The sequence below is a fragment of the Papio anubis genome, chromosome 14 (genome assembly GCF_008728515.1).
Source record: "Papio anubis isolate 15944 chromosome 14, Panubis1.0, whole genome shotgun sequence".
Classification (NCBI taxonomy): Eukaryota; Metazoa; Chordata; class Mammalia; order Primates; family Cercopithecidae; genus Papio; species Papio anubis.
The window spans coordinates 37322766-37348689 of record NC_044989.1 but is presented as its reverse complement, the minus strand read 5'-3'; the positions used below and the strand labels follow the sequence as shown (position 1 = coordinate 37348689).

At 41.5% G+C, this 25924-nt stretch overlaps 1 protein-coding gene across 1 annotated transcript; it reads left to right on the top strand.

Moving 5' to 3' along the window:
- The first annotated feature begins 1608 nt into the window (after positions 1-1608).
- On the top strand, positions 1609-25924 carry SULT6B1 (sulfotransferase family 6B member 1). Its single transcript, XM_021924751.2, is given in 7 exon segments — positions 1609-5099; positions 6055-6167; positions 10349-10438; positions 14313-14439; positions 19278-19372; positions 22963-23119; positions 25696-25924. Coding segments are annotated over 7 exon segments (906 nt in total). The 5' UTR covers positions 1609-4900; the 3' UTR covers positions 25821-25924.

Sequence of the window (25924 nt, the reverse complement as noted above, 5' to 3'; positions counted from 1 at the left end):
AAAAGAAGTAAAAGGGCATGGTGTCTTTAATGCCAAGGAAATAAACTTTATTTTATTATTATTATTTTTTGAGACAGAGTCTCACTCTATTACCCAGGCTGGATTGCAGTGGCACAATCTCAGCTCACTACAACCCCTGCCTCGCGGGTTCAAGTGATTCTCATGCCTCGACCTCCCAGGTAGTTGGGACTACAGGCATGCACCACCACACTCGGCTAATTTTTTTTTTTTTTTTTTTTTTAAGTAGAGACAGAGTTTCACCATGTTGGCCAGGCTGGTCTCAAACTCCTGAGCTCAAGCAGTCTGACTGCCTCAGCCTCCTGAAGTGCTGGTATTACAGGCATGAGCCACCACACCCAGCTAGAAAGAAACTTTAAATAAGCCTCCCATGCAGCTGCCTCTGGGGCATGAGCCAGGCCACAGCTGGCAAAGCCTGACAGGTCAGCAGTAATTTATCTCCAATATGGGTAAGACACAAGGAGTTGAATAGGAAGCTAGGACTTCATATAACATGAGAGCCACCGGCACTCATAGGTATGACAGTACAAATATATCACACGACACAGGTTATTCTATAATTTTTCATGCTATTTCCCTCCATTATGCTTTCCAGACAACTAAGTGTTGAGTATGTAGAATTGTAAGGTTAACAGGTTGACCTAAGCCTAGGCAAACTAAGAATCAGAGTTCACATTACCAATCCCAAAGAGCCTCCTAAATCCTCCTATAATTACAGGCATTAGTGTCGGAACAAGGTCCAACCCATTGTCTTTTTAAGTGTTTTACCCACTAAGAAGCAAGCCAACAACAACCATGTTTGAATCAACGTCTTAAATTCTACCTGACCAGAGGGAAACAGACTCTTTGTAATGTAAGGATAATCTCACTAAGCAGATTGGCAAGGAGTTCAGTCCTGCTCCTCTTTTCTTTTTTGGGGAGGGAAAATCTTAAATACACCTTCACAACTACAGCTAATATCGCATTATTATGTAAGGCAAGAAGGCCTTCAAGTGGGAGTGATGTATAGACATATAAAAATACTAAGATATTCAGATATTCTGATTTTACCTTTTCACATACTGCTTCTTTAAAAAAATAAATATTCACCTACATAATGAAACCCAGATACCAGTGCCTAGCTAGGAACCCTCTCTGGTCAGTTCTTTTCCCTCTGTAAAATGCAGATAAAAAACTACTCTTGCACATCCACCACCTGCCTCTCACTTTCTGTTGACATATAGAATTTCCTCAATTCCAAGATGTACTTGTTTCCATATGTTTACATTTCAGAAATACGAATGCATCTTACAATTGATATATGTATATACATATACACACAGAGAGAGAGAGAGAGAGAGAGAGAGAGAGAGAGAGAGAGAGAATATAGTGTTTGTCCCAAAATGCTGTTATTAAATAAAATGTTTTAGTGATGCAGGTTTTTTCTTGGCTGCTTAGCCAGCCAGAAACCTCTAAGACTGGCAACTCCCCTGCCCAGGCCGTGGGCCCACTGCAGGAGGCACACAGCCCACCCAGCTGCACTTCGCTTGCGCTCCCACCCAGATCCAGTGCTTGCGGCGGGATCCACACTCAGCCCACAGCTGGGCCAGCCATGCCACAACCTGCTTCCACCTTGGGCAATGGTGTCTGGATGAGGGGAACATGGTGACACCCAAACAGGGATGTCAGCAACCCCAACCCCCAGAGGGAGTGTTATAGCATGCGAACAGCTCTTTTAGTCCCATTGTCCCACTCCAGCCTGCTGCTCCTGGGCTGGCCTGGCCCTGCCACTCCTTCCTTCATGTGGGGTGGCTGCCTTACACCAGTGGAGGGCGGGGGATACAGTATTACAGCTTTTTTTGTACCCACCTTCAGGCTAAGGAGGACTACCTGCCTTAGGGGGGTGGACCACCCTCTTTGAGTCCCCTCTCTACTGAGAGCTGTTCCGTTGCTCAATAAAACTCTTCTTTGCCCTTCTCACTCTTCAGTTTACAGCATAACCTCATTCTTCTTGGATGCAGGACGAGAACTTGGGATCCTTCAAATGTGGGTACAAAAAAGGCTGTAACACTGTGGCCCTCCACCTGCTGCTCGTGCCTGCAGCCACCCCACACAATGGAAAGCAGCAGCCAGGCTGGGCCAGCCCTGGAGCCATGGGCCTGAGTAGACAGGGGACTGAATGAGCTGTAACACAGGCAGGCTGAGGCACCAGGCCAAGCCGGGCCTAGGCGGGGATGTGCCATCCTGTGTCACTGGAACCCAGGATATTTATTGCCCTTGTGGTCATAAAAATCTCTCTCCGCAGAAAATAAGATTTTTTTTTTTTTTTTGCAGTGAAAAATTCCCATGACCTTGTTTCTCATAGCAGGTAAAGAAGCACCAAAGAAATCACTGGCACTAAGAATTAAACCTGTGCCCTCTGAGATCTCATTGTAAGTGTCTTTCTGCCTGAACTTAGCTGTCCTGCCTGTGTTCCGATCCTAGCCCCTCCAAAGCCTGACTCTGCAACTGTAACCAGGAGCTTTTAAAATATTTTTTAATCACTCACTTTCTTTTCCTGCCCTCTTACCCCTTCATTCTCTCCCTCTCTAGACATTCTCCTCTGGCAATGCATGTTTATCTAATTGTTTTCTTGGTTAAAAAATTCCAGAAGCTAATCTTGAAACAAACCAGATGCAGAGCCCCAACTGCAGAATCCTCGTGCTTAAGGGGAGTCACAACATTGTCTCCACTACCATTGGGCTGAAATCAAGATAATGCCAACCAGACCTCCAAACAGGCAATTACCCAAGATAGCCATTGAAACAAGACATACGGACCCTGCATCCTGTACCACTCCCACATGTCTGCCATGCATTTCCCCCTTTAAAAACCTATGGTCAATTTTAAAATGTAAGGTGGTACTTTAGAACACTAGTTCACCATCTTCTCTGTTTGCTGGCTCTCCGATTAAAACCTGCTTTTTCTCCCACCAACCCTCACCTCTTGTCCTCTAGAAGTCACTTAGCCCCTGTGGCCCCAATTAACCTAACTGCAAAAGGTAGCAAAGCAACACCCGTTTCATAAGGCTGTTAGGAAATTACATCAAATCATTCCTGTAATCTTAGCAATTTGGAAGGGGATGTGGTACATGCAAGTACTCAATAATGTTAGCTATCCTTTTAACTGATATATGAATGATGGTACAGCCAGGTAACTAAGCATAACTAGAAGTCATCTTCTTAACTGGTTAACATTGGTTAAGAGAAAGGTAAATACAGTGAAAAAAATTACGTTAGAAAAATGGAAGAAGGGTAAGAAGAAAGATGTGGGGAAGAGAATGGGAGAGAAATAAGAAGAAATATATAGTCTATGTTTATAGATATTTGACTTATCAAGAGGCCAAAACGTAAATTTTGACCCAGAAAATGTACCAGATAGGATATAGGCTAAACTGCTATAACTTTTGAGTAATTATAATTGTAATTGTTGAGACTCCAATAATTCAGTGGCTCAAACAAGATGAACAATTATGCTGTTTCACATACAGGTCAGAAGGAGGCCTGTTATACAGTGTGAGTCGTGGGAGGGTGGCTCTGTTTCTCAAGGCCATCTGGTGAGCCAGATTTCCTCAGTGCTGCTTTCCTCCGAATTAGCAAATCTGACTTGCCAACACAGTATCTGCCTTCCAGGTATGGGGAAGGGACTAAAGAAGATTGGAGAGCCATCAACTTCCTGTTTTAGCCACAGGGCCACACCAAGCTGCTGGGAGATGGGAAGTATGAGCCAACTTACCCAAAAGAAAAAGACTGCTACAGAAAGACTCTATCCTAGGAAATGTGCCAGGGAGAAGCAACTTCCCCAGCATGCACATTAAGAGACACAATGACATAGTCTGACCTTCTGGGGGCGCTACACTAGAAAAGGGAAGAAAGCCTCAGATGGGCATGGGTACAGCTTCCTAAACACACTGCACATGCTTACCTCCCGAGGGTAAGGAGGGCAGCCCACTCTAAGGGAAGAATCATGGGAAAGGGGTGTGAGATGCCGGAAGTGGGCCAGCCTATGAAGGCCTAGCATCAAGGTTAAACATTGCACTTGCTCTTCAAGTCACCCACTTGGGTCTCTTCTGAGTGTACTTTCCTTTCTTTCCTGCTCTAAAGCTTTTAGTAAACTTCCACTCCTGCTCTGAAACTTGCATCAGTCTCTTTTTCTGCCTTATACCCTCAGTCAGTTCTTTCTTCTGAGGAGGCAAGAATTGAGGTTGCTGCAGACCCATATGGGATAACTCAGATACATTTCCACTGTTAACAATTTTACATAAACTTTTAGAGATATATTATCATTAGCTCAGAGTAACACAACTAGTAAATGGTAGAGTCAAGGTTCGAACTCAGGTCTTTAGACTTGTAAATCTATTGAGCCAGTAAATGAGAGTGCCCGAGACTGCCCCCAAATTTGGTCTCTTTTCCACCCCACCAAATTACCTCACAATCCCATTGCTTCCTTTCACACCACATAGGATATGTGTAAAAATGTATCAACCCAGGAGATAACTGAGATTTCATTCTGTGAATTTCTAATAGAAAAACTGCGTGCCTGATTCAATACCTATTTGTTAGATATTTAATATATATTTTCTTCTATTAGGATATCCCATTCTTACTTTCACTGGGCAGATTGCCTAAATGGTTATGTAATCAACCCGTGGGGTAATATTCCCTGATCATCAGCCTGTTTTGCACCTGTGGTTTAGCTTTTGCCAGGAGGATATGCAAAAGTTGAGGGAGGGTGGATGAGAATTAAATGATTTCTTTTTCATGTGCCTGGGAGGAGCCCTTTATTCCAGCCCCTGCCCAACTCCATTAAAAGCAATCACTCCCCCTGGACAGCCACAGAGCAGGTTCATTTGCAGGGAGCTACCATGGCTGATAAATCCAAATTTATTGAGTACATTGATGAAGCTTTAGAAAAATCTAAAGAAACTGCACTTTCTCGCTTATTTTTCACCTATTAGGGGATTCCTTACCCCATCACCATGTGCACCTCAGAAACTTTCCAAGCGCTGGACACATTCGAAGCCAGACATGATGACATCGTGCTAGCATCTTATCCAAAGTGCGGTAAATAACAAGTCATCTCCTACAAGCACACTTCTCATAGTGAGTAGGTTGCGGAGGGTGTGAGACAAAGGTGGGACGAAAGCGGTTCCTCATTGCAGGAATCTGACTGAGCGTCAGTGAGGAGGAGGGCCACCGTGGTTAAGTACGCAGGTTATATAATCAGTAGATAGAATTGCTAGATTTAAAAACCCCAGTGTCTGAAGGAAGAGCTCTGTGCGGAAAGGCCATTATGGAGGATGGAGAGCGGAAGGGGATGGTTGATGGGCCTGGAAGGGAGTTGCATGAATGTGGGAAAGTCCAGTTGGCAAGGAGCAGTGACAGTAGCAGTGATTTTGTCTTGATTTCTGGCCGGACTAAAGTACAGAAGTGGCTGTTACAAATTATTTTTCAGGATCAAATACTGCTCCGTCAGTTTCTCCAATCACTTTTACAAAGATCCTTCATCAATGGAAAATAAAACTTGAAGAATCTAAATTATCCTGCTTTTTACCATTTCCTTTTGATTCTTTTTACTGTTGTTTATTAAAGCCAACCTCATTTAAAATGTTTTTTTCTTAACTGATGCTGTGTTTTCATAAAATCAAAATTATAGATTCCTGTAGAAAATATGTATTAATTTAATGTAAAATAATATAAATAACTTATAATAAACTTTCTATAACATAATATTGTTCTATAAGAAACATATTCTAGATTCAAAATGAAGCATTGTCCCATGTTAAAGGAGACATCAGAGAAATAAATTGAATTTTATACTAATTATAGATAGGTAAATGCTGTTTTCCATCAAACCATTTCTTTCCATAGCCCAAGTTATTTCAAACACAGAAGAACTAAATATACACATCAGGGAATGGTTGTAGATTTTAATTTTTATCATGTATATGCTAAAATAATGTGCTTTTGTTACATCAAGACTCCATAATGAGTTTTTATTCTCTGATTTTTCTGATAGGTTCAAACTGGATTCTCCACATTGTCCATGAATTAATATTTGCTGTTTCTAAAAAAAAGTATGAATATCCAGAATTCCCAGTTCTTGAATGTGGGGATTCAGAAAAATATCAAGTTAGTACAAACAGCTTTTAACTTTACAGCAAATTATCATAGAAAGATTTCTTCCAGTTTGGGGATTCTTTAGTTTTCAGTTTAGAAAGTGCAATACTAATAATTATCACAATTTACTGTGTGCCTACCTTATCTTCAGCACTGTTCAGGTATCATCTTATTTTTTGCAAAATAACCTTATTACCATTTCACAAAAGATAGAACTGCTAGGGACTTGCCCAATGTCAAGGGACTAATAAATGATAGAGCCAAGATTTGAACCCGTTTTCTAGTTTGAGCTTTTAACAACTATACTGTATAGCCAGCCTGTTTTTGTTCTTTTTATTTTAAGTAGGGGGAAAGTAAGCTGAGAAACCTCAGGAAATGAACAGAAAAGCCTCATCTCTGAAGACATGGACCTGTGCAGGATGCTAGTAGGAATCACCAGGCTTTTCCTAGTAAGGCATGATTTTTTTTTTTTTGAAATGGAGTCTCACTTCATTGCACAGGCTGTAGTGCAGTGGTATGATCATGGCTCACTGCAGCCTTGACCTCCTGGGCTCAAGCGATCCTCCTGCTTCACCCTACTGAGTAGTTGGGACTACAGGCACATGCCAGTACACCTGGCTAATTTTTTTAAATTTTTTTTGTAGAGACAGGGTTTCATTTCGTTGCCAGGCTGGTAATGAACTCCTGGGCTCAAGTGATCCTCCCATCTTGGCCTCCCAAAGTGCTGAGATTATGGGCATGAGCCACCGCTCCCAGTGATTTTTGATTTCCCTATCTCAGTTATGATTCGTGTGTGTGTAAGGGACGGGAAGAAATCAAGCATTAGCTAAGAGAGTAAGCCACTGATGTGTGTGAAGGGGATAACAGGTCACCCTAGCTGTTATTACTTACCTTCCCAATACAACTAACTGGGACTTGGGTGTGAGATAGGATGTTCTACTCGCTGCCCAGGGAAGGCAAGAAAGGAGTGGGAGGAGGATCTGCCTCAGGACTTCAGTGCTTGGACAGAAAAAGGACATGGAAGACAGCCCCTCCCCACTCCTAGACACACCAGAATGCAGCTGGGAAGGGAAGGCTGTATTCAAGGGGGAACCACAGTCTCAGTAAAACTTTCAGAAATGTTCGCCACCAAGACTCCCAACAGGCAGACAGGACTCAGTTACTAAGATAAAGCCACTGGATTGGTACTTAGGGAACAGCTTCTTGAAGGTGACTGAGACAGTGGCATGATGACAAATACAAACTTGAAAGTTGGAACCTAGGTGGAAGGAAGTCCATTTCCATGGATTAGGCCAAAGTAGCACAAAAAAACATGGTAAAGGAGATAGGTGTTCAGGGACTCAGAGGAGAGTGGTTTGGAGGTAAGTGCCGAGTCCTGCATCTGGTCAGCAACAACAGACCAGAGCAAACCTGGACCAAAGCAAACCTGATGAAGGTTCAGCTAAGATGGGCCCAGGAACATAGGATGGGCCAACAGGGGCAGTAAGAAGCTTTGTCCTAGGTAGAAAATAAGGAAAAGCCCCATAGACTTCCCCTGCCCAGGTCTTTGCATAACCTTTTACTAAGGAGAGTGTTTAACATCACCTTTAGAAATGATGCCAACATTTATCCAGATTTCAATTTCTCTGTCTGTTTCTCTCTTTTTTTTTTTGAAATGGAGTCTCACTCTGTAACTCAGGCTGGAGTGCAATGGTGCGATGTCCTCTCACTGCAACCTCCACCTCCTGGGTTCAAGCGATTCTCCTGCCTCAGCCTCTCGAGTAGCTGGGATTACAGGTGTGCACCACCACGCCTGGCTAATTTTTTGTATTTTTAGTAGAGACAGGGTTTCATCACATTGGACAGGCTACTCTCGAACTCCTGACCTCAAGTGATCCACCCCCTACAGTCTCCTAAAGTGCTGGGATTACAGGCGTGAGCCACCACGCTTGGCCAATATGCCCTTTATTTTTAAATGGAAATCAGTGAAATGAACGTCACTTAACGATTATTTGCTTTACAGAGATCTTTTCTGGAATACATATTTTTCCTTACATAAGGTATCTAGTCTTTGCTCACACTTGGGCTGTATTATACATTTTAATGAACATAGTAGTATATATTATGTAACTATCTAGTTTTATTACAGTTGACTTCCATTTTTCCCTTGGGTGCTTTTCTAATCCTTTTAGTAACTTTACCATTTCTCATGTGTCTGTACATGATTTTTGGCCATGAAGTTTCGTGGAAACCACACTCTATAACTTAATCTGAAAATAATCACCTGTGCAATTTTGCACAAAGTGCTTAAAACCTCAAAGCCTGTTCTTAATCTCTAAAATGGGGGTTACAATATCTACCTGAGAGGATTGTTGTGAATGAGTATGAATGAGTATGAAAATGCTTCAAATGTTTAAAAGTACAGTTTGATGTAAATGAGATTTTACACTGCTAGTCACCACTTGGGCCCATATCATTGATTTAAAGTGTGTTTTATTTTTTAAATTTCATTTTTTGTCCCCTTGCTTGAGTTGAGATCTCCACTAAGTTTTTTTTTTTTTCTTTTTTTAGGTGGAGTCTCACTGTGTTGCCCAGGCTGGAGTGCAGTGGCACTATCTCAGCTCACAGCAACCTCCGCCTCCCGGGTTCAAGTGATTCTCCTGCCTCAGCCTCCTGAGTAGCTGGGACTACAGGCAAACGCCGCCATGTCCAGCTAATTTTTTGTATTTTTAGTAGAGACGGGGTTTCACCATGTTGGTCAGGATGCCCAGCCTCCACTAAGTTTTTACAGAACAATTAGCTACAAACATCTGAATATCCTTTTATCACTTACAGTGAGTAGTTATATTGTAGCTGCAACCAAGCAGTGAGTGACCTCTACAGATGTGGGACTAAAAACTTGAAGCCTTACTTCCCTGTATAACATATACTAATGGTCTGATTGTAAGTGAAAACCCTTAATCCTGGCAGATTAAATAGGTAATTTTATCTTCAAAATTATCTATAGAAATAGATTACAAAAAAAGAATCAATCACCTTAGTCCATATACTGACAATATACTTCTCTCATAAAACATTTCTCAGACATTTAAGTACTCTGCACTTTCAGGTTCCATTGAGATATTTTATTGCCTAGAGTTTTAGCTGGTTAAACAGAAAGATTTAAATGTTAAAAATGGATTTGCAGGAACTGTGGAAAGACTTCACTATTTCTGTTAAAGACCTTGAATATAGAAGAGATCCAAATTAAGTGAAAGTGTATATTTCTTTCTTTCTTTCTTTTTTTTTTGAGACGGAGTCCCGCTTTGTCGCCCGGGCTGGAGTGCAGTGGCGCAATCTCGGCTCACTACAAGTTCTGCCTCCCAGGTTTACACCATTGTCCTTCCTCAGCCTCCTGAGTAGCTGGGACTACAGGTGCCCACCAGCACGCCCGGCTAATTTTTTATGTTTTTAGTAGAAATGGGGTTTCACCATGTTAGCTAGGATGGTCTCCATCTCGTGACCTCGTGATCCGCCCACCTCGGCCTCCCAAAGTGCTGGGATTACAGGCGTGGGTCACTGCGCCCGGCTGAAAGTGTATATTTCAGATTATGAGCGGTCTTGAACAAAATGGATTTGATATGATTGTGGGAAAAGGTAATTTTTAAAAAAAATTACAAAAATGATTGGGAAATGGTAAGCAGGGTACAACAAAGAAATTCAAGAATATTTTAATTATTTGTTTATCTATGATTCTTCATTCCTCATCTCCACAAAGTAAGAAAACAGAAATAAAGAAAAATTGGCCAGGTGTGGTGGCTTATGCCTGTAATCCCAGCACTTTGGGAGGCTGAGGCGAGCGGATCCCCTGAGGTAAGGAGTTTCAGACCAGCCTGGCCAACATGGCGAAACCCTGTCTCTACTAAAAACACAAAAATTAGCTGGTCGTGGTGGTGGATACCTGTAATCCCAGCTACTTGGGAGGCTGAGAAAGGAGAATTGCTTGAACCTGGAAGGTGGAGGTTGCAGTGAGCTGAGATCGCACCACTGTACTCCAGCCTGGGCGACAGAGTGCGACTCTGTTTCAAAAAAAAGAAAGAAAGAAAAATTGGAGGAGGAGGAGAAGATATAGTGACAGTAGTGCTGGAAACTGTCATTTAGATACCAAACCCAGCAATGATTCAACACACACACATGCGCGTGCACATTTTCACCTTTTTGTGTATATTTTTAAGAGAATGAAAGGCTTTCCATCACCAAGGATTTTGGCAACTCACCTCCACTATGACAAATTACCTGGGTCTATCTTCAAGAATAAAGCCAAGGTGAGTGTCCTTTCCTACTGATAATTCTTTGAAATTTCTATGTATAGATATTAGTTTTTGGAAGTATAACATGAGTTTGTTCCTCCTTATAGAAGCTTAGTAAATGAAGTGTGACATTTAATTTGTTTGTTTCTTTCTTGACGTATATTTGCTATAGTTGCAGTCAAATAAATGCATTTTCAACAAGGATATAAAACATATGCATAGAATAAAATGTATTTTATAATCTGTTTTACAGTGAATAATTTTCCGAATCCCGCTAGAATATTTAGAGTGTTTCAAACACACACACACACAAAAATACAATCTAGTAAAACGAGGAAAAAAAAATGTTCCTTTGTTTCTTTCAGGTGAGCACTATTTACCTGAGGCCTAAAACTATTTTTTCAAATATATTTAAAAATTTTATAGAGACAATGTCTCACTATGTTACCCAGGCTGGCCTTGAACTCCTGGCCTTGAGGGATCCTTCTGCCACCAAGGCCTCCCAAAGTGGTGAGATGACAGGCATGAGCCACCATGCCTGGCTAAAACTATTTTATTTTTGAATTTCACATATAGTAACAAACTTTACAGCATGCATACAGAACTATATGTGCTTTGGCTGTTCTTACAATTTGTTTAAAAATGTTTTTTTATTAATCAGTATTGATATATTTCTTGTAATTACTAGTTTTTACCTAACCCTTTCTGTTTCCTCTCACCTGGTCTCCCCTCCATTCCTTATTTCTTGGTGCCTTTTTTCTGTCTCAGAAGAAAATGATTTGAATTAGTTACAATCAAGATTTAAACTCCCTGCAGGGTGTGGTGACTCATGCTTCTAATCCCAGCACTTTGAGAGGCCAAGGTGGGCAAATCACTTGAAGTCAGTAGTTTGAGACCAGCCTGGCCAACATGGTGAAACCCCATCTCTACAAAAAAATATTAGGTTGGTGCAAAAGTAACTGAGGTTTTTGCATTACTTTTAATGGCAAAAACCCCAATTACTTTTGCACCAACCTAGTAAAAATAGCCAGGTGTGATAGCACGTGCCTGTAATCCCAGCTACTTGGGAGGCTGAGGTAGGAGAATCACTTGAATCCGAGAGATAGAGGTTGCAGTGAGCCAAAATCTCACCACTGCTCTCCAGCCTGGGTGGCAGAGCGAGACCTTGTCTGGAAAAAAAAAAAAAAAAAATTAAACTCCCGCTGAACGCCAGCAAGAATGGGAGACTAGTGAGATAAGAGCAAAGAAAGGCAAAAGAGGAAAACTGTTAAGATAACTACAGTTTCAATGGTAAGAGACAGGAGGGGAAGCAAAATAAGAAAGGAAGAGTAGGCAAGCAAACCTTAGGGAAGTGGAGGTTTAGAATGAGCAGCTTTGTGGCCATGATACAAGAATCTTAGTAGCTTAAAATGGGAAAATATCTTAAAGGTCATCTGTGCTAATTCCCATCGAGTGTTTGAATTCCACTAAGCAGCTGGACCATGATTGAGCACCTCCAACGATAAAGATCTCCAGTATCCCCTAAGCCAGCTTTGAATAGCGCTGTTAAACAGTTTTTCCTTGTATTGCATATTTGTGAAGACTGAAATACCACTTTAACACATAATTTCCCCCGTTGAATGCAGTTAACACATTTTTCCTTAGAGTCTCTATAATAAACAGAGCTGAAGTAATTTATAAAGCGTTGGACTTGGGGCATGCAGGCTTTTGAACAGTTTCACATTTGTAAGAATACAAGGGCAAGAAAAGAGCAACAGGGACTGGATGCAGTGGCTCACGTCTGTAATCCCAGCACTTTGGGAGGCCGAGGCAGGAGGATCACTTGAGCCCAGGAGTTGAAGACCAGCCTGGGCAACCCCCGTCTCTACAAAAAATACAAAAATTAGCTGGGCATGGTGGTGCACCACTGTGGTCCCAGCTACTTGGGAGGCTGAGGTGGAGGATTGCTCGAGCCCAGGAGGCAGAGGTTGTAGTAAGCGAGATCACACTACTGCACTCCAGCCTGGGTGACAGAGTCAGACCCAGTCTCAAAAACAACAACAAAAAACAAGAGCAACAGCAGGGAGGTAAGACGTTGATGTGTGGAATTTGTTCATACTCCAGCCAATTAGCCCTCAAATTTAAATTTACGTCTTTGTAAACTTACGTTTTTGTAAACTTATGTCTTTGTAAACTTACAGATTGCTACCAGCCAGGCCAATTGAGTGGTAGTTAAAGCCTCAAATATAAAACCCTCAAATGACAAGAATCTACTATATTTGGACTGGCAGCAGGGATGAGTGTTAGATCTAAGCACAGGACAAGACCCAGACCCATTGATCTCTACTCAATTTTATCCTGTTAGTGTTAGTTAAATTCTTTAGGCAGACAAGGTATTTTGATATCCTGATTCCCTCCCACTGTCACGTTATTTACAAATATGGTAAATATAGCTTCTCTATCTTCACCTAAATCATTAATTAAAATATTAACTATGACGCAGCCAAGATAGTGGAAGGGCTTATTAAAAACCTCCCAGCAGGTTTACATTAGTTAATTAACTATTTATACCCAGTCAGTTTTGTTGTTGTTGTTGTTGTTGTTGTTGTTGTTTTTCTGATGGAGTCTTGCTCTGTTGCCCAGGATGCAGTGCAATGGCACGATCTCGGCAACCTCCATCTCCTAGGTTCAATCAATTCTCCTGCCTCAGCCTCCTGAGTAGCTGGGACTACAGGTGCGCAACACCACGCCTGGCTAATTTTTGTATTTTTAGTAGAGGCAGGGTTTCTCCATGTTGGCCAGGCTGGTCTTGAACTCAACCTCAAGTGATCCACCTGCCTCAGCCTCACAAAGTGCCAGGATAACAGGCATGAGCCACCACGCCCAGCCCCCAGTGAGTTTCATATGCCTAACTGCTCCTGCTGCTGGCTTACATTCTTACTTTTTTCGTAGGAGAAAGCATAAGCTACTCCACCTACTAATCTAAAACCATGTTGAAAAAATCCAGGTGTTAACTGACTTGTTGTTAAGAGGATCCATGTTGCCCCCTGTTGGTTACAGTTTCCTCCTTTATGTGGCCCCAAATCTTGTTTTTAGTCAATTCTAGACTTCTCTCAAATAAAAGTGAATATCACAAATCTGCACTTTGCAAAATTCACATCTTTCCCCATTCTGAAAGGGAAATGACTTCTGCCTGTTCTAGTTGTCTGGCCTCACATGTTTTCGGATTCCTCGGAATTCAGGGACATGCTGGATCATGTGTCCTCCAGTTTCCTCGGTTCTTGAAATGGAAGGCTTCAGGCCAGAAGGCTGAACTTGGAGCAGACATGTAATCCTCTACAATCTTTTAGTTCTCTGGGGTTTCAGTTTGTTCTTTACAATGTTTATTTCACGCTACTCATCCAAAGGAACACTTTCCTCATCAGAGAAGACAGATACAGGAATTCAGACGTTCTGTGTCATCTACTCACCCATGAACATCATACACAGAGAGTGGGCTTTGCCATTCTTTAATCTTCTCTCACCAACTCTAAAACATTATTTTTGTCGTCCTTAACATTATTTGCAATCTTTATTTGGGGGTTTAAACTTTCAGGTCATACTTTTGTGATTATCCTAGTGAGCTTGGTCTTTTTTTTTCCTTTTTACATCTTCCATGCATCTTGTTGCCTAAATTCATTAGCAAGAATCCTCTGCTACAATATCAATCTTTTTCTTCTTCTTTCTTTCTCTCCTTTCCCCAGATTTCCCCATCAGCCACCTCCTGTTCCTCAGTTTCCTACTGTCATTCTTTCTCTCTCTATTAACACAATTATGTAATATACAAGAGGACACGATATTGCTCGCCCTGTCAATTTTCCAGATTTCAAAACATAGACGTAAATAAATTAACTCAGTTTTTGCTTCCTAGATATTGGTGATGTTTCGAAACCCTAAAGATACGGCAGTATCTTTTTTCCATTTCCACAACGATGTCCCCGATATTCCAAGCTATTGCTCTTGGGATGAATTCTTCAGACAGTTCATAAAAGGACAAGGTATGGCTGTTGGTAAAAGAATTCTTCTTACTTGAACAGATGACCACATAAATGTGAAAACCCAAATGTGTTTTAGGGTAAAGGAAGAAGATTTAGGTAGATCTGGGAACCAGAAAGTTACATTTAAATGAACTGTTATAGCACCATTAGTTCTGTGCATCCAACAATTAAATGCACTGCTGTTTTAAAAACTAATTTGGGGCTGGGCACGGTGGCTCACGCCTGTAATCTCAGCACTTTGGGAGGTCAAGGCAGGTGGATCACGAGGTCAGGAGATCAAGACCATCCTGGCTAACACAGTGAAACCCTGTCTCTACTAAAAATACAAAAAATTAGCCGGGTGTGATGGCACACACCTGTAGTCCCAGCTACTCCGGAGGCTGAGGCAGGAAAATTGCTTGTACCCAGGAGACAGAGGTTGCAGTGAGCTGAGATGGCGCCACTGCACTCCAGCTTGGCAGAGCGAGACTCCATCTCAAAACAAAAAACAAAACAAAACAAAAAAAGCAAACTAATTTGGACAAGTCATATGTTGACTATGAGTACAAAGTGACCAAAAAGAGCTTTAACAGAGAGTGATGGAGAAAACCATTTGTAGTTAACTTCCTTGTCACTATATAACATTGATAAAAACAAAAATTTTTTAAAAAACCATGACACATGGCACTGAGCTACTATACCTAAGACATTTGTTTGCTAGAAAGAAAATAAGTTTTTGTGAGAAATAAGTTTTTGTTAAACATGTTGATATTTTGTCTCTGGTTTATTGATAACTACAAGTGTCTACTAATGCTCCAGGTGCTAACGTAGGGGCTGTCTATGCATTATTTTATTTAAGATTTATAACAAACTATGAGTAAGGTGGTATTAGCTCCATTGTACAGATGAGGAAACTAATCAATATATAAATCAGACGGGTACAGTAGCTCACGTCCATAGTTCCAGCACTTTGGGAGGCCGAGGTGGGCGGATGACTTGAGGTTAGGAGTTTGAGATCAGTCTGGCCAACACGGCAAAACCCCGTCTCTACTAAAAATACAAAAATTAGCCAGGTGTGGAGGTGCATGCCTGTAATCCCAGCTACTCAGGAGGCTGAGGCAGAAGAATTGCTTGAACCCAGGAGGCGGAGGTTGCAGTGAGCCGAGATTGATCAACTACACTCCAGCATAGGAGACAGAGCAAAACTTCAACACAAACAATAAAATAAAATTAAATTAAAAATAAAGAAATAAAAATACAAAATTAGCCAGGCGGGTGGCTAATGCCTGTAAGTTCAGCTACTTGGGAGGCTGATGCAGGAGAACCATTTGAATCCAGGAAGCAGAGGTTGCAGTGAGCAGATAAGGCACCATTGCACTCCAGCCTGGGCAACAAGAGTGAAACTCCATCTCAGAAAAAAAAGTTAAATCACTTGCCAATGCTTGTAAGTGGCAGTGACTCTATATCCATGAGTATAGTGGCCAGAGACCAGTAACTGATTCCTTTTATTAGTGGCTTCTTTGAGTCTCTACAGTGTAATAAATGGGATATTAAAGCCCAATGACCCTAGAGGAGAAGCTGTTGTCAGTTCACTCTAAGAGGACTACTTTTTAAAATTATTTTTGTTGTATATATTTAAGGTGTACAACAGGATGTTTCACCACACACATAATGAAATGATTAATACAATCAAGCAAATTAACATCTCCATCATGTCACACAATTACCTTTTTTTGTGTTTAGTAAGAACACCTAAAATCTACTCTTTTAACAAATATTATATGTTATAAAATCATTAACTATCATTAACTGCCATCCTCATGCTGTACATTAGATCTCAAGATACTCATAACTGAATAATTCATAACTACGTAACAAGTTTGTACCTTTTGACTTACGTCTTCCCATTTCCTGCCCTTCCCTACCCCTGTAACCACCATCCTACTCTCTATTATGTATCTGACTTTGTAAAGCTTCCACATATAAGTGAGATCACGGTGTATTCTTCTTCTTCTCTTTTTTTCTTTTCTTTTCTTTTCTTTTTTTTTATTTTGAGACAAGGTTTCACTCTGTCACCTAGGCTGCAGTGAAGCTGCGCGGCTTACTGCAGCCTTGACCTCCTGGGCTCACGTGATCCTCAGCCTCCTAAGTAACTGGGACCACAGGCACGCACCACCATGACCAGCTGATTTTTTTTTTTTCTTTTTGTAGAGATGCAGCCTCACTATATTGCCCAGGCTCCATATTTTTCTTTTTGTATCTAGCTTATTTTGGTTAACATAATGTCCTCCCTCCATGTTGTTGCAAATGATGATGAGAAACTTGTCATTAGTGGGACAACCTATTTTAGGGAGTCTCTGTTTCCCTATCCATCCTTGGAAAGGTTTGTTTTTCTCATTTAATAGGAAGTCTGAAGGTAGGTGGCTGGTTCCTGGGATCACTGGCCTGCACCTCTGATATTCCCTTGGCCTCTGTCTCATACTTTTTGCAATAGACCCTGAAATTGGCTACTATCCTTCCAATCATCACCTTTAGGTCATGAAAAAGGAGGAAGGATAGCAGTAGCCAAGTGTGTTCCTTAGCTCCACACAGCAATAGTTTTGCCAGAAACCTTCCAGCAGACTCTTGCTTGTGTCTCACTGGGCGGAACCATTTCATGTGGCCACTTACAGCTCTGAGGAAGGCAGGAAATCAAGAAACAGAATTGTCGTGATCAGCTTAGACCCAAATAATCAGGGTTTGGTTAGCAACAAAAAACAGGATGTATTGGATGTTGGGTGGACAACTTACAGTATTTGTGACAGCAAATAAAACACATAGAAACTGCCTGGCTCAAAGCAAGGGCTTCATCATAACAATGATCGTGATAATAATTATATTACTAATAATAGTAATGATAATAATAGTAATGGCTATTGAGGCCGGGTGGGGTGGCTCACACCTGTAATCCCAGCACTTTGGGAGGCCGAGGCGGGTGGATCACCTGAGGTCAGGAGTTCGAGACAAGCCTGACCAATATGGTGAAACCCCGTCTCTACCAAAAATGCAAACGTTAGCCAGGCATGGTGGCGTGTGCCTGTAGTCCCAGCTACTCAGGAGACTGAGACGGGAGAATTGCTTGAACCCAGGAGGCAGAAATTGCAGTGAGCCAATATCGCATCACTGCACTCCAGCCTGGGTGACAGAGCAAGACTCCCTCACAAAAAAAAAAAAAAAAAAAAAAAAAGCTAGTGTTATAGTGAAGCAGGCACTGTTTTTAGCATTTGACATGTGTTAATTCATTTAAACCTCATAACGCCCCATTTTACAGATGAGGAATCTAAGCTACAAGGAGTTTTAGGAGTTGCTCAAAGTTACACAGCTAGTAAACAGCACAGCTGATCCGTGTCTACATCCACACTGTCCAACGTGGTAGCCACTAACCATATGTGACAACTGAGCACTTGAAATGGGACTGGTGCTAAATAACTAAATTTTTCATTTTAAAAAATTTGAATTAATTCAAAATTTTTAATGGATATACAATTCAGTTACTGGAAAACTTTTTTTTTTTTTTTGGACATGGAGTCTCACTCTATTGCTCAGGCTGGAGTGCAGTGGCACCATCTTGGCTCACTGCAACCTCTGCCTCCCAAGTTCAAGCAATTCTCCTGCCTCAGCCTCCCGAGTAGCTGGGATTACAAGTGCAGGCCTCCAAGCCCAGCTAATTTTTTGTATTTTAGTAGAGACAGGGTTTCATCATGTTGCCCAGGCTAGTCTCCAACTCCAGAGCTCAGGCAATCTACCTGCCTTGACCTCCCAAAGAGCTGGGATTACAGAGGTGACCCACCATGCGTGGCCTACTGGAAAACTTTTAAGTAAGTGTAATAAGTTGGTTTTGTGAATATACTTTTTAAACTGTAAGTTTTATTAAATCTAAACATACATCAAGTATTTTCAATAAAAATTTAGCATCCAAATTGAGATTCTCAGTATATGTCTCATACTCAATGGCTTTTGAAGATTTAGAATATTAAAAGAATGTAAAGCGGCCGGGCACGGTGGCTCACGCCTGTAATCCCAGCATTTTGGGAGGCCGAGATGGGCAGATCATGAGGTCAGGAGATCGAGACCATCCTGGTTAACACAGTGAAACCCCCGTCTCTACTAAAAAAATACAAAAAACTAGCCGGGCGAGGTGGCAGGCGCCTGTAGTCCCAGCTACTCGGGAGGCTGAGGCAGGAGAATAGCGTAAACCCAGGAGGCAGAACTTGCTGTGAGCGGAGATCCAGCCACTGCACTCCAGCCTGGGCGACACAGCAAGACTCCGTCTCAAAAAAAAAAAAAAAAAAAGAATGTAATGCTTCACTCATAAATTTTTGTAGATTACATAATGGAATAATATTTTTGATAAATTGTGTTAAGTGGAGTAAAACATTAAAATTAATTTCATTTGTTTTTTTAAAATTACATATACGGCTAGCATTACATTTTTTTTGAACAATGACAGCCTAGAAAATGTCTTTTTCATCATTTCTTTCTGGCATTATCTCTGTCGGGTTTCATGTGTCATTCACTATTTCTGAATTTTTTTATCCACCTAGATATTCATGAATGTCTTGTAGTTTTTGTAAATCATTTTTGTAACTTGCTTAATTTTGTGTTATTTATGAAAAATGTTCCAAAAGGTAAAAAAATAAATAGAAATTTAGACAATGGGACTGATTTCTGTCACCTTTTGGTGGCAGGGATTTATAATAACATAAACATATCTCGAGCATATACACATATGTATAGTTTATATTTTACAGCATAAATTAACTATCATTTTAACCTCTGTTATTCAACATTTCTTAAAGTCTTCCCCACTGTGTTTTTAGTTTCTTGGGGAAGCTATTTTGATTTTGCAATCAATTGGAACAAACATCTTGATGGCGACAATGTTAAGTTCATATTGTATGAAGACCTGAAAGAGGTGAGATTATTCTTTATATTTTAGAGCAAAATTTCTTGTAAGTTACAACATAGAGCACTTACTTATAATGTCCGATTGTATGAACAAATATGGTGTTCAATTTTTTATTCCAATAAATCTGGAATTTTATTCCAGATACATGGTACGGTGCTAGAAAAGAAAACTCAAACCATGCATACATGCTTAGGTCGTTCATTTAACAGAAATAAAATAATGCTTAGCAATTTATTACTAATAGTAACTGCTTTATTTTCCCTTTATGATGGATAGCTCAAATTCGTAATGAAAAAAAAAAAACAAAAAACAAATAGTTAGGTCTCAGTCGATTTAATTGAACATACATTTTATTGTGAACTAATTTTTCCAGTCAAGTTATTTTTAAAAAATTGTTTATTGATGTAACAAGTATCTAGTAAGTGATTGCTCACCAATTAGGCCCTGGTGATACATCAATGAACAGACCAGACAAAGATCATTGCCCTGTAGTAACTTACATGCCAGTTGGAGAAGGTGGAAAGAAAGAATGATACATAATAAACACAATAATTTTTAAAATGTATATAGTATGTGAGAAAAAAAGAAACAGCATAGCTAGTGAAGAAAAATTAAAAATGCTGGGGTGCAAGGCATGGGGAAGGATTGGACACATTCCAGTGTAAAATATGGTGCTCAGGCTGGTGTGGTGGCTCATACCTACAATCCCACCACTTTGGGAGGCTGAGGCAGGGGGATCACTTCAGACCAGGAGTTCGAGACCACCCTGGGCACATTTCAAAAAATTAGGCATGCACCTGTAGTACCAGCTACTCAGGAAGCTGGAGGATCACTTGAGCCTAGGAGGTGGAGGCTGCAGTGAGCCATGATTAGACTACCACACTCCAGCCTGGGTGACAGAGTGAGATCCTGTATCACAAAACAAAAAAAAAGGAACAGGAAGGTTAGGAGAGAACTTACTGAGGGGATGTGATTTGAGCAAAGATCTGAGGGAAGTGGGGGAGTGAGCCAAGTAGGTAATTGGGGAAGAGCATTTCTGGCAGAGGGAATCAACTGGAGCAAAAGCTGGGATAGTCCTGGTGAGATTAAGAGACAGCAGATGTGCCTGGGTCAGCAGGAATAAACCAGGGCTGAACAGCCAATGAGGACAGAGTCAAGGAGGTAGGATGGTATATGAGGGATAGAATGGCAAGCCACTGACTCTGGCTTTCACTTTGAGGAAAGTGGGAAGCCATTGTGGGATCTGAGCAGAGAAGTGATTGGAGCAGATGTGTTTTTAACAAGATCGTTCTGGCTAGGTGTGAGAATGAACTGGGGCAAAGCAAATGCTGGGAGGGCTGTAAAGAGGGCACTGCAATAGTCCAGGCAAAGGAAGATGGTGCCTCAGGCCAAGAAGGGGCCATGCGGGGGAGGAGAAGAGGTTGCATTCTGGATATATGTTGAAGGGAGGGCCAACAGTATTTGCTGCTGAATTGGATGGAGGGGAGAGTGGCAAGAGAAGGAGAGAAGTCAAGTAAGCCTCCAATTTTATTGGCCTGACCAATAATATTGAGGGCCGAGTTGCCATCAATTGAGTAGGAGATGGCAGCAGGTGAATGACTGTCGGGGAGAGCAGAGGTTTGGTTTTGGACACGTTAAATTTGAGACGTTTATTAGTCATCCTAATTGAGAGGTCAAGTAGGCAGTTGGGCGTACAAGCCTTGCAAGTACAGAGAGTTCTGGGCTGTAGATAAAGTTTGGGCATCGCTGACACATAGATGTGCTTTAAAGCTGTAGAAATATATACCTGGGTATATATAGAGAGAAGATGACCAAGAACTGAGTCTCGGAGCCCACCAATTTAAAGAGTTTGGGAAAAAAAGGAGGAATCAGCAAAGGAGACCAGGAAGAGGGAAGGGCTATGAGGTAGGAAGGAAAGCAGAGACCTGTGGAGAAAGCATGTTAAAGAGAAGGGAGTATCAAGTGCTCCTTAACTTAACTGAGTTTCTAATACCAGTCTTCCGTTACATTCTTATACAAAGAAAATGTGGTTTAGGTCAGGCGTAGTGGCTCATGCCTGTAATCCCAACACTTTGAGAGGCCGAGGCGGATGGATCACCTGAGGTTGGGAGTTTGAGACAAGTCTGACCAACACAGTGAAACCCCGTTTCTACTGAAAATACAAAAATTAGCTGGGTTTGGTGGTGCACGCCTGTAATTCCCAACTACTCGGGAGGCTGAGGCAGGAGACTCACTTGAACCCAGGAGGTAGAGGTTTCAGTGAGCTGATATTGCACCATTGCACTCCAGCCTGGGCCACAGAGCAAGACTCCATCTCAAAAACAAAAAACAAAACAAAACAAAACAACAACAACAAAAATGTATGGTTTAGGCCAGGCACAGTGGCTCACGCCTGTAATCCCAGCACTTTGGGAGGCCAAGCTGGGTGAATCACCTGACGTCAGGAGTTCGAGACCAGCCTGGCCAACGTGGTGAAACTGTTTCTAGTAAAAATACAAAAATTATCCTGATGTGGTGGCACGCACCTGTAATTCCAGCTACTCAGGAGGCTGAGGCAGGAGAATTGCTGGACCCCTGGAGGTGGAGGTTGCAGTGAGCCAAGATCGTGCCACTGTGCTCCACCCTGGGCAACAAGAGAGAAACTCCGTCTCAAAAAAAAAAAAAAAAAAAAAAAGTGTAATTTAATCTACCCTTTCTGTTTATAGGATGCATGTATATAATATGAAAGAACATATTAATGCTAGTTTAGAATAATGTTTCTGAAACTTGTGCACCATAGAATACAAGTGTTGCCTCAGCTGTTAAAAATTATTTCTTGAGGTTTGGGAGGAGGTTATTTAAATAGATTTAGGAAGTGCTGTGTTCTATAGCCTGCTCTCTTGGAGATTCACATTGTGCACTGGTCTATTAAAGACTCTGATAGCAGCCTGGGCAACATGGCGAAACCCTGTCTCTACAAAAATACAAGAATTAGCCAGACGTGGTCGCACACACCTGTTCTCCCAGCTATTCAGAAGGCTGAGGTGTGAGGATTGCTGGAGCCCGGGAAGTTGAGGCTGCAGTGAGCCGTGATGGTGCCCTTGCACCGCTCTAGCCTGGACAGCAGAGCAAGACTCTTTCTAAAAAAAAAAAATTTCTTCAAGTTTTTATGATTCTAAAAATTAGACTTTCTTAATGGAATTAAACATTAACTATAAATAGAATTCAGAAAAAAAGAGAATTCAAATGAGCACACACGAATACATTAATTTCCTCAGCTGGTCTAGGTTGGTGTTTTTTAATGCAATGATATCATCCTAGATGAAATTATAACCTGTGAATTAATGTTACTGTCATTATTTACATGGTAAAATCTATTATCTGGTAAGTTCAACAAGAGTCATAAGTTGAAACTACAAAGTATAATCAATACAGAATATCTTATAGAGATATCTCAATATTGATATAAGAGATGAAAGTACTCTAAGTTTAAAGTGGGGGTATAAGATGAACTAGGGAGTTAGGCTTAATAACTCCAATGACTAAAAAGTCTGTCTTAGCACAGAGAACAATTCCCATAGGAAGAAGTTTATCTTTAAGAAATTTTTTTTTTACAGAATCTGGCTGCTGGAATAAAACAGATTGCTGACTTCTTGGGATTCTTTCTAACTGGGGAGCAAATTCAAACTATCTCAGTCCAGAGCACCTTCCAAGCAATGCGTGCAAAGTCTCAGGACACACACGGTGCTGTCGGCCCATTCCTTTTCCGCAAAGGTAAAGTTGCACTGGTTTCTGAGATTGTATCAGTTAGGGACTGACTATGCACACAATAGGTAATCCATATAACTTTATCTTAAGTAGGATAGGGTTTTATTTTTCTCTGCCCCAATAAGAGGTCTGGGCACAGGCTCTCCAGAGCTGTAACTGGCAGCCCTATACCATCTTTTTTTGTTTATTTCTTTGTTTTGAGATGGAGTCTCGCTCTGTCGCCCAGGCTGGAGTGCAGTGGCTCGATCTTGGCTAACTGCAACCTCTGCCTCCCGGGTTCAAGTGATTCTCCTACCTCAGCCTCCCGAGTAGCTGGGACTAACAGGCGCCCGCCACCGCACCCAGTTAATTTTTTTGTATTTTTAGTAAAGACAGGATTTTACTGTGTTGGCCAGGATGGTCTTGATCTCCTGACCTTGTGATCCGCCCGCCTTGGCCTCCCAAAGTGCTGGGATTACAGGCATGAGCCACTGTGCCTGGCTGCCCTATATCGTCTTTTACAGTCCTTTCTGTGGTTGAGAGTCCTTTCTGATGATGACCTTCTGAAAACAAGATAGCAGCTGAAGTTCAAGTATTATGTTCAAATTCAGATAGGAGAAAGCGAGTGGGCAAGGGGCAGAATCGTATTAGTTGAGCGAGCCCCCTTTAAATAACTTTTCTGGAAGCCCCATCAGTGACTTTTTTTTTTGAGACAGAATCTTGCTGTGTTGCCCAGGCTGGAATGCAGTGGCACAATCTCGGCTCACTACAACGTCTGCCTCCTGGGTTCACGAGATTCTTGTGTGCACTGTCATGCCTGGCTAATTTTTTTGTATTTTTAGTAGAGACGGGGTTTTGCCATATTGGCCAGGCTGGTCTCAAACTCCTCTCCCAAAGTGCTGGATTGCAGGTGTGAGCCAGCGCACCTGGCCAATGACTCCTTTCTTTCTCTCTCTCTTTTTCTTTTTTTTCCGAGACAGAGTCTTGCTCTGTCACCCAGGCTGAAGTGCAGTAGCGTGACCTCAGCTCATGGCAACCTCAGCTCATGGCAACCTCCGCCTCCTGGGTTCAAGTGATTCTCCTGCCTCAGCCCCTGAGTAGCTGGGATTATAGCCACCCATTACTATGCCCAGATAATAATTGTATTTTTAGTAGAGATGGCGTTTCACCATGTTGGCCAGGCTGGTCTCGAACTCCTGACCTCAGGTGATCCACCCATCTCGGCCTCGCAATGTGCTGGGATTACAGGTGTGAGCCACCATGCCTGGCCAATAACTTCTTACATTTCATTGGCCACTTTCCTTGCAGTGGTGGCTGGGAAATGTGACTTTTTAAAGCCAGGCGTATTACTACACAGTTAAAATCAGGGTTTTGTCAATAAGGAAGAGGAAGAAAATGACTATGGGAGAGACAATTAGCTCTCTGACATGGATGATATTTACTATATTTCATTAAAGTATTCTAAGTTCTTGTGGAAATGTGTGATAATATAGCTTAAGGATTGCCAGTGTTATTTTTCATTGAGTATATAATGAAATAATGAGATGTAGAGGTAGCACATATACCAGCAAGGACAACAACAGCTAACAGCAGGCATCTATCATATATTAAACATTTTGTTGGGCTTAAATTTTATTGTAAAAAACACTGAAGTTCTGAGGCCGGGCACAGTGGCTCATGCCTGTAATCCCAGCACTTTGGGAGGCCGAGGTGAGTGGATCATGAGGTCAGGAGTTCAAGACCAGCCTGGCCAACATAGTGAAATATGGAACTTACAACTTCAACCTAAATGATCAAAAGATCATTAAGAAAAAAGTAACTTTCTTTACTGGTAACAGCCAGTAAGAACAAACATCCCAAACTCAGGCAAAATAATACATTTTTGCAAAATTATCAGTATCTGAGGTCTTAACGAAAACTTGCTATAAAATGTTAACTTTCAAAGGGTATTTAAAGTCTTTAAGAGACTTTAGAAAGAAAAATATCATTTCTCAAAAAGTGGAATTTCAAGTTCTAGGTGTTTGGAGAGGAGTAAGGTTAAGGGGTCATTGAGGCTGATGGGCTCCCCCTAGTGATGTAAAGAAAACATGTCACCTCCCACACCACAGATGGTGGAGTCCCAGTGGATATTGTTAATTTTACAACAGAAATCACATTAGGTTTTAAAAGTGTAAAACTTTTGACTGGGCACAGTAGCTCACGCCTGTAATGCCAGCACTTTGGGAGGCCGAGGCGGGCGGATCACCTGAGGCCAGGAGTTCGAGACAAGCCTGGCCAACATAGCAAAACCCCATCTCTACTAAAAATACAAAATTAGCCGGGTGTGGTGGCAGGCGCCTGTAATCTCAGCTACTCAGTAGGCTAAGGCAGGGAGAATTGCTTGAGCCCAGAAGGCAGAGGTTGCAGTGAGCCGAGATCGCACCAGGGCGCTCCAGCCTGGGCAACAGAGCGAGACACCATCTGAAAAAACTAAACAAAGAGTGTAAAACTTTTTCCATGTGTCCATTTTAACATATCAGAGTGAAATATTGCACTGAAAATGGTAAAATCCTGAAGAAATATTCTAACAGATATCTGGGTCTACTGTTTTTTGTGTGTTGTAGGTGAAGTTGGTGATTGGAAAAACTTGTTCAGTGAAACTCAGAACCAGGAAATGGATGAAAAATTCAAAGAGTGCTTAGCAGGCACCTCCCTTGGAGCAAAGTTGAAGTATGAGTCATATTGCTAGGGTTGATTCCAGTCAATTCAGCAGGCCTAGATTTATTTTCCTTAATAATAATTACGTTTAAATAATTAAATGATAACTCAATCAAATAATGATAATTAAACAAT